The 9,560-nt window shown below is 54.3% G+C and overlaps 1 protein-coding gene across 1 annotated transcript; it reads left to right on the top strand.

Moving 5' to 3' along the window:
- The first annotated feature begins 2,500 nt into the window (after positions 1-2,500).
- Positions 2,501-6,493, top strand: KCNJ11 (potassium inwardly rectifying channel subfamily J member 11). Its single transcript, XM_032427362.1, has 2 exons — positions 2,501-2,573; positions 2,918-6,493. The coding sequence occupies exon 2, from the start codon at positions 3,831-3,833 to the stop codon at positions 5,001-5,003; it is 1,173 nt and encodes a 390-aa protein (XP_032283253.1). The 5' UTR covers positions 2,501-2,573; positions 2,918-3,830; the 3' UTR covers positions 5,004-6,493.
- Positions 6,494-9,560: the final 3,067 nt, after the last annotated feature.

Here is a 9,560-nt window from a genome sequence, read left to right on the forward strand (position 1 = left end):
CTATCGCATTTTTGTGATTACCTCATTAGACAAAGTAGTCCCCTTCCTTTTCACTTTATTTCCTGGATTAGTACCACTTCCACGACAAATGACAGGAACCCAACTCAAAGGGGCTTACACAAAAACTGGAATTCATTGCTGTATGTGACGGAGAAGGCCAGGAGGTGTACTGCTTCAAGCATGGCTGGATGTGTTTCCACTTCTGGGTTCTGTCTTCCTACCCTCCCTGATGACAAATGGCCACTAGCCCCTCCAGCTTATACACTAGCCCTCTGAAAAAGAGATGATTCTTCCCAATAGTCCCAGCAAAAGTCTTGGGAGCAAATCTCAATGGACCAGGTTAGGTCATACCCCTACCTCTACCCAATCACTGTGGTCAGAGGGCTGGGCTACACTGACTGGCTAGGCCCGGATCACATGTCCCCATCTGTGTCCCCTACGGAGAGGCATTCAGAATGGGAGAAGGGTGGTCCTTCGGAGGGAAGCACAGTGCATATACCACAAGTCAGCCAGGTGGTGGCTGGAGATGCTGAGGCCCAGACACTGGGGAGACCCAAACAACAGATATCTTCAGATTCTATCAGCATCAGGAAACAGGAGTGCACACCTCCCCCAGCCCAGAAACGGCAGGTGCTGATTTACATATCATGTTTGTATCATTTTCACATTGACTTCAGCACTGTCTATCCCAGCTCTGGGGGGCAGACCCAGGTGTCTTGGGCCTGTGTTTCTCTTGGTTGCAACGGCATGAGAACAATGTAAGGAAAACCCACCAGTCACTGGAGAGAGGCCCAACACAGACCTTTTGGATATTCCAAGAGCCAGAGGGGATGAGGAAGTACGAGCTCTGTAAGGCCTGGCAGGCTGCCTGGGGGAGGCAAGATGTGAGGTGGGCATGAGAGGGGTGGGAATTGGACAGGCAGAGTTAGAGAAAATGGCCCATGGAGCAGGGGGTGGGGGCATAAGATCATAGGGCCTTAAATGCCAAGACAAGGAGTCTGGGATAAGTTTATGAACAAAAGAGAAGTGGAGAAGGTTTCTGAGTGAGAAAGGAACCTGACAAATGTAGTATTTGGGGGAGATGAGTATGAGGAAGTAAGGATGGAGCAGGGCAGGAGGCTGAGCTCTTTGAGTAAGGGGCTCACCCTTCTAGAAAGGGTGGAGCAGGTAATAGCTGAGGCCTCAGGGCCACGCTGTGAGGCAGGGCCTTGCCTTTCCAGCTCTAAGATGCCTCCAGGGGCAGCCCTCTCCACTGAGGGGCCTCCCAAGAGCAGAGCTTGGGAAGGGAGAAGATTCTTAACCCCACCCCCACCTTGTGCCCACCACACCCCATGGGATTGAAGGGAGGTAGCAGGGGCAGGGCAAGGTCCAGACTGAAGTCTTGCAGGGATGCCCAAGGCCATTCTGGCCCAAACCCCTCTATAGTATCCCTGATGGTCTGCCAACTTGGACTTGGATACTCCAAAAATATGGGTCATCTCTGGTTATTAGAACTGACTCTTCCCTATGTGAAATCACAACCTGCCTCTGTTCCACTCAGTGTCTGTACTGGTTCTATACTTTGGGCCACATAAAACTATTAGTCCATCCTCCTTGGACCCCTGGGATTTCTGCAATAGTGCCCAAACTCCCTAGAGGGCTCTCTAAGGCTCCTTTTCTGGTGGCTGAACAGATGTAGTTGCCTCACAGCTTTCTTGTGTAACCCTGTCTCCTTGAGCTCCCCCTCTCTGATCATCCTGTTCTCCCCTCCCCACTCTAGGCACTGCATCTCTGTTAATATAGCCCAAGCTTACACTTACCCTGAGTAGCATTGTTGACTCTGCCTGCAGGTGAGTATGAGACAGAAAGGAAAACTCAATATGAAAATCACAGTCTGCCCCATTGTAGCCCATATCCCCACTGTTCCCATTTGGGGCCCTGCCTCAAGCCCCCACTCCAACAAATGAACACACATGGGTCAGGGCTACAAAAAGATCTGAGCCCCAGAGAGGGGGTGAGACCATTACTGTCCCAACACCAGAGACCTAGCAGTCTTTCTCTCCCCCCTGAAAACTGGGGGTCCCCAAGCCACAGGGCAACCCTAAGCTGATGCCTGTAGGAGAAGCATCACTCATGTTCAGGTCAAGAGCTTGAGTCCCCCAGTTCCCAAGCCAACCCTACCTAATACAGCCCCTCAGACCCACGTGCCTCCCATGATCTAAGGTAAAAAAGACCAGGCTGCAGGTGTAAGGAGGTATAAAGCAAGTGTCCGTAGTTCAAACTCTCTTTAAGATACAGGGGTGTGATTGTGGGATGATTAAGAGGATGCAACCACCCAGGCTTCTGGGCTGGTGTGAAAGTGTTCCTACACCTACTAGGAAGGTCCATTGTTTTCTGGGGAGGGAGTCCGTGGCTTTCATCAAATTCTCAAAGGATCTACGGTGCAGAAAAGATTAAGAGCGCCCCCAAAGAGAAGAAACAGTCAGCTGAGGAATCCTCAAGCCACCTAACCTCTTGCAGTCACCAGTTTGGTGACGCAGCTCCTCAGAGCCTCCTCTCGCTGGGAACCGGCAAAGCCCAACGCTGCACGAGAGGTGCGTGCTGGCCCCGCTGAGAACGGGAAAATTGGAGGAGGAAAGTCAAGGCAACAGGGGCCGCAGTCCTAAGACTGAACGGGTGGGTCGTGGCTCCCTTCACTGTCCCCGCCTGGGCAGAAGGAACCTCTTTTGGTCCGTCTGATTGGGCCGACCCCCAAGTCCATACTGAATCTGGAACAGGAAGGCGGTGCGTGGGGCGGGTGTGAATGACGAGGGGCGGAGCTTGAGCCCGTGCCCGCCCCGCCTCCAGCTCAGGAATAGGTCGGGCTCCCCCTGGCGGCTCCGGGCCCCCACTCCATTCCTCCAGCGCCCCCGCCCTCAATCTTCTGCCCCCCATCTAGCACAGGTCCGTCTCCGCGGACCAACGGACAGAAGAACGGACGGACGGACGAGAGGACGACCCGCTGGGACGCCCGGGCAGCAGCAGGGGCGGGGAAGAGACGGCTGCGGCTTGAGGAGCAGGAGCAGGTGCCGCGGCGCGGGCGGGCGGGGCAGGACAGAGCGGAGCGCCGGGCGGGGGCGCGGCGCCGGCTTGCGTGGGCCGGCTGGGAGCCGAGAGGCCGCGACTGTCAGGGAGCAAGACCCCTTGCGCTGGGGGCGAGGGGATCTGGAGCAGAGTCGGGCGGAGTGGTGACTCTGGAGGGCGCAGGATTCCAAGGAGACAGAAAGGACAAGAGCTGGAGGGGGATCCGATCAGCCGCGGGGGCGCTACGGGGGGTGGGGTAGAAAAGGGGGCATACCTGGAGGCGAGACTGGGGGTCGTCAGAAGATGAAGCTGGAGCTTGGAAGGGGCCCGGGAGCAGAAGTGAGTGAGGCGGGAGAAACGGTGGGGGTTGCGTGAGGTCTGGTGAGTTGGTAAGATCCCGAGGTGTTAAGTTCCAAGGTAGAGGAGGCGGGTTGAGAAGGAAACCTAGGTGGGGAGAAGGAGTCCCTGCGGGAGGTCTAGGGAAAGTCAGCGGTGGAAGAGAGTTGAGCTGAGATCGCCGGCAAGGCGGGGAACAGGCCGGGTAGGAGGCTCACTAGGCAGTGGGCAGGTGGGCTGAGGTTCGTGAGGCAGGCTTAAAGAAGCAGAGGCCAGGTGGAGGTGAGGATGAGTCTGGTTGGGGAGGCATCTCAGAAGTGAGGCCAGCACAGACTGAGGGCGGTCCCAGAGCGGAAGGGCTCCCCGGGGAGGAAACCCCACAGTGAGGCCCAAGGCTTGGTCAGGGGGGCGCCCCCCATGGGGGAAGCTTCTCCCTGGTGGTTGCTGGAGCCATGCTGTCCCGAAAAGGCATCATCCCTGAGGAGTACGTGCTGACACGGCTAGCAGAGGACCCCGCGGAGCCCCGGTACCGAGCCCGAGAGCGGCGGGCCCGCTTCGTGTCCAAGAACGGCAATTGCAACGTAGCCCACAAGAACATCCGGGAGCAGGGCCGATTCCTGCAGGACGTATTCACCACGCTGGTGGACCTCAAGTGGCCACACACGCTGCTTATCTTTACCATGTCCTTCCTGTGTAGCTGGCTGCTGTTTGCCATGGTCTGGTGGCTCATTGCCTTCGCTCACGGTGACCTGGCCCCTGGCGAGGGCACCGCTGTGCCCTGTGTCACCAGCATCCACTCTTTTTCATCTGCCTTCCTTTTCTCCATTGAGGTCCAGGTGACCATTGGTTTTGGCGGGCGCATGGTGACCGAGGAGTGCCCGCTGGCCGTCTTGATCCTCATCGTGCAGAACATCGTGGGGCTCATGATCAATGCCATCATGCTGGGCTGCATCTTCATGAAGACTGCCCAGGCCCATCGGCGGGCCGAGACCCTCATCTTCAGCAAGCATGCTGTCATTGCGGTGCGCCATGGCCGTCTCTGCTTCATGCTGCGTGTGGGTGACCTCCGCAAGAGCATGATCATCAGCGCCACCATCCGCATGCAGGTGGTGCGCAAGACCACCAGCCCCGAGGGCGAGGTGGTGCCCCTCCACCAGGTGGACATCCCCATGGAGAACGGTGTGGGTGGCAACAGCATCTTCCTGGTGGCTCCTCTCATCATCTACCACGTCATTGATGCCAACAGTCCACTCTACGACCTGGCGCCCAGTGACCTGCATCACCATCAAGACCTCGAGATCATTGTCATTCTGGAAGGCGTGGTGGAAACCACAGGCATCACCACACAGGCCCGCACCTCCTACTTGGCCGACGAGATCCTCTGGGGCCAGCGCTTTGTACCCATTGTGGCCGAGGAGGATGGCCGCTACTCCGTGGACTACTCCAAATTTGGCAACACCATCAAAGTGCCCACGCCACTCTGCACGGCCCGCCAGCTTGACGAGGACCGCAGCCTGCTGGACGCCCTGACCCTCGCCTCGGCCCGTGGCCCCCTGCGCAAGCGCAGTGTGGCTGTGGCCAAGACCAAACCCAAGTTTAGCATCTCTCCGAATTCCCTGTCCTGAGCCATGGTCCCTTGGGCCCCCACGTTGCTGGTGTGCCCAGGGGCAGTGTGGTATGGTATGTAGAGTGGACATGGTGTGGGCCCCTTGGCCAGGCCAGGACCTGGTGTGAGGCTGGGCCCTCTTCAGCTCAGCCTCCCCTCCTGCTGTTAGCCCATGGTGTTACAAGACACTTGTCACTACTCTATTTCTGGCCTCAGCAGGAGCCTGTACTGGGTTATTTTTGTCTCTGCTCCTCCCAGCCCCAGCTCAGGACTGGCTCACCCCCTCCCCCCTCCCCAGGCTGGGGAAGCTGTGGGAAGTGTTGGGCCCTAAAGTTGGGTCTCCCACCAGTTCTGCATCCCCATGATCAATTGACCACAAACTGGGCAGGTGGCTGGGGAAGAACAGTCCCCAGGTTTGCAAACTGCTGCTCTGTTTTGGTGGCCCCAAGAGATGACCAGCCACTCTTGGTCCCTGAAGAAGTGATGGCCTAATGGGTGGGCCCTGCCAGCTGGGGAAGGCAGTCAGTGAAGGAGCGTATTCCAGCTGGAGGGTTAGAGGTGTGGAACCGACACAGACAGGGACAGGCTGAGACCGGTAGGGCTCTCCTCCCTAGGGCAGACTCAGGCAAGGAGGAAGCGGTATGAGGACACGCAGCTATGCTGAGCCCTGGTCAGGCACAGGAACGAGGAGACGGGCCCCTGTGCCCCCACCCTGTGCCCCGACACCAAGGCGTCTCTGGTGAGGGGCTGCTGTGCCTGCCTGCTCCCCTTCTGTCCCTGCCCCAGGAGGCTGGGACGGGCTGGGGCAGACGGTGGCGTGCGAAGCAGACAGGGGCTGCGGACAGGGGGTCCTGGGCCTACCACACAGATTGAACGCTGGCTCCCCACCAATGGCTCTCACTCAGTGTCTGTCCAGAGTGGGGCAGTGGAGGGTCATTGGGTCTCTAGAAAAGGAGATGTTGGAAAGCTCAGGATGGTGGGGGTGAGCAAGGCCCCTGATGCAAAGAGGACCTTGGTCCTCACGGGCTTGACCTCAGGCGGGGCTCCTGGAGCAGTGCGGTGTGGCTGGGGAAGGCGGGGGCATACTGTCGGACGGGGAGGGAGGGGGCTGGCAGCTGCCCACCCACATTCCAAAGGTGCCACAGATCCTAGCCGGGCAGCCAGGAAAAGGACCTGGGGCTGACCCTTATCACCCAGTTCAGAGACACTTTTACCTTTTTGCCTCAGGTAGCCCAGCCCTGCCAGCCTGTCTGGCCATCTCAATTTTGGGGCACCTACCAGGCTTATAGCCCTGGGCCTGGCCTCCGCTCCCGAGGATCTGCTGGAAGGCTGGGGTGGTCGGGGGAGAGGTGGGGCCATCATACGCATTAGTGTACAAAGATATTGCAGGTTTGGTTCCAGACCACCGCAACGAAACAAATATTGCGACAAAGAGAGTCAAATGAATTTTTTTTTTTGGTTTCCTACCGCACATAAAAGTTATGTTTACACTATACTGTAGTCTGTTAAGTGTGCAATAGCATTATGTCTAAAAAAACAATGTACATGCCTTAATTAAAAAATATTTTATTGCTAAAAAGTGCTAATCATCATCTGAGCTTTCAGTGAGTCGTAATCTTTTTGCTGGAGGGTCTTGTCTCGATGTTGATGGCTGCTGACTGGTCAGGGTGGTGGTTGCTGCAAGTTGGGGGGGGCCATGGCAATTTTTTAAAATTAGACAATGAAATTTACCACATCAGTTGACTCTTCCTTTCACGAACAAGATTGTGACATCCCCAAGTCTGTGGCTCCTTGAGGTCGGGGAATGTATCTGATTCAGCATTGTGTCTGGCACTAAGTGCTAAGTGAATGAATGAATGATGAATAGCGTATAGGACACCAAGCCAGCATCACTGTTGCTGTTGGAGGCCGGCAGTGGGCTTTAGCTGGATCAGTGAGAGTTTGTCCTGGGCTACTCCAGAGGTAGGTTTGAAGAGCCAGGAAGCTGCTGTTGCTGGTTCAAGCTCTAAGCTGCCCCTTCCTGCACCCACACAGCCCCCCAACATTGACCAGTTTGTGGTTTAGGAGAAGAGGGATGAGAAGCTACTCAGAGTCAGCCCAGAGTTCTGGGGACAGTGCCTGGCTCCTGGGACTCAGCTTGGCTGTCCTTAAGACCAGGAGAGGGGCCAGACTCATTATGAGAAGCTGCTCAGCAGCACCATTCTTGGAACCCCATCCAAAGTAACCTTCCTCCTCCCCCTCCACCTTAAATGGCTGGGGACAGTGAACCGACAGAACTGAGGGTTCAGCGCCACCTGCTGGCCACAGAGAAGACCTACTTGATCAGAAAATCAGGACCACTTGTCCCAGTCTTTCCACTAAGAGACCTCCTAGCCTTAAGGCTTAGGTTGGGGAGGAGCTAGAAAGTTCCAGGCATGGAGGGAGCTGCTAAACTCAACAGGGAAGGGAAGCCAAGCCACCATCTTTCTGAATTTCTAGTGAAACTGAATTTCTAGTCTGGAAAAACTAGCCCACTAGCCATACTGGAAAGCTGCCCAGGTCTGATGCCTATGAATTTGGCATCTCCAGCCAGTTACTGCAAGGCCCACATGTTACCCCTGAAGGTGGCCCTCTGGCCTTTCTGCTGGAGAGGACACACCCACCTTCTATAAGACCCGCTTTCTCTGCCCAGGTGGCGTCCTTCCAGCTCTGTCCTAAACTTGAGATCCTCCCCAACATCCTTCCCTAGGGAGCTTGTGGTGAGGAGTCGAGTAGCCCCTGGCTCCCCATAGCTCTCTGGGCTCACCTCTGAGGTCTCCCCAGTTTCAGGTATCAGACACCCTATGTTGTATGAAGACACATATTCTGCATGTCAAAGTCATGTTGACCTGAGATCAGGGCAGGTCTAAAGCACAACAGATCTGTTCCAGCTTGAAAGGAGCTGGGAAAAGGCAGAGTGATGGGGTTAAAGTCAGAATTGGGTTCTAGAGGGGCGCCTGGGTGGCTCAGATGGTTAAGCGTCTGCCTTCAGCTCAGGTCATGATCCCAGGGTCCTGGGATCGAGCCCCGCATCGGGCTCCCTGCTCAGCGGGGAGCCTGCTTCTCCCCCTCCCTCTGCTTCTCCCCCTCCTCATGTTCTATCTCTGTGTCTCGAATGAATTAAAAAAAAAAAAAAATCTAAAAAGAATTGGGTTCTAGAGAGTGGATTTGTTGCACTAGAATCAAGATTACTGGCATCCTCTCTGCCATGTCCACCTGCCTGGGGCATTGTATATACCTTCATGGAAAGGGAAGAAGGTGCTACCTACACCCTCCCCTATTTCCACTCTGGGAAGGCCCCACTCTGGATTGATATGAAAGGTAGGCTACCTAGACTGGCCAGCTTGCGTACAAGGAGTGCAGACTTCTGCCTTTCCCTTGACCCTGTGTCCTTCTGGGCACTGATGCCAATGAGCGGAACAGGTGATTCAAAGTACTATGCAACTATGCAATTTATTTCCTTCACTGGGAGAAACAACGGCCCTCTTCAGCTCTCGTGAGTCACATGCCTCTACTTCATGAAACTATCATTTTTTGCGGCACAGTATGTCCCAAACTCCTCCTCCCCAGACCGTCGGCACTCAAGGTGAAATAAACAGACCAGGTAGCCCTGCCTCTGTCTATTCTTTACTTCATTTGATCAATTCCAGTTTTTCTCATGATGCCATCATTGTTGGGGAAGAGAAGTTACTCCCGAGAGAAGTAAATGCAATACAGTTCTGACTGAGACTTTCACTGGTTGTCAAATTCCTACTGTGTCCTTGATCTCCCATCCATCTTGGAAGTAGAATGAAAATCATCCTATAGTTCTACCTCTTTTGTGCCCCTTTTGGTCTCTGAAGGTCTGACCAGCATACTCATTTCTGAGCTTAGTTAACTCCTTAATTCGCTTTCTTTTTTCCACATCATAGATTCCTTTCCAATCAATAATGTCCATTCTATAATCCCCCACATTTTACATCTAATGTTTTACCTTCCTATAAAAAGATCCCATTTGTCATTTTCCCACCTAATTTTATTTTTCCCTTATATTACTTTATTACTCTATTATAATCTCTACAAAATTATTTTAATTTCTTTTAAAATCTCGACTGCCTTACTTCTTGTTCAAGGGGTGTCATTCTTTTTGAATCACTCTCTTTCAATGATTGTAGGTGGCTTTAAACTACTTCATTTGTTTCACAGTTCTGTTGCCCTGTTCTTCCTTCCAGATCTCCACTTTATGAGATTGTCTCCTCTAATATGATATATTCTTCAAATAGGCACCACCTGAACTGATGCTGCAATCCCCAGTGCTGCCACTAGAGGCCACTCTAAACCACCCTCAGGTGGGAGCTCGGCTATGGGGAGTCCTCTCTTTAAGCCAAGAGTCTTCCATGTTAGTTATGCCCATGAATGAGCTCACTGAGCCCCCCTCGCCGCTGAGTGTCCTAAAAACTGTTTTCAGGGTCATTACTTCAATTTTCAGGAGAGATGTGAACAGGGCTTCTCTGCCCCACAAAGATCCTGAAATACAAATGCACATCCCTTGATAACTAGTCAGAACCACACTCTATCT

This window comes from Phoca vitulina, unplaced genomic scaffold (assembly GCF_004348235.1).
Source record: "Phoca vitulina isolate PV1807 unplaced genomic scaffold, GSC_HSeal_1.0 scaffold36, whole genome shotgun sequence".
Lineage (NCBI taxonomy): Eukaryota > Metazoa > Chordata > Mammalia > Carnivora > Phocidae > Phoca > Phoca vitulina.

What these genes read in the sequence shown, in the direction of transcription:
- KCNJ11 (XM_032427362.1), top strand. Translation starts at nt 3,831, where the DNA reads ATGCTGTCCCGAAAAGGCATCATCCCTGAGGAGTACGTGCTGACACGG.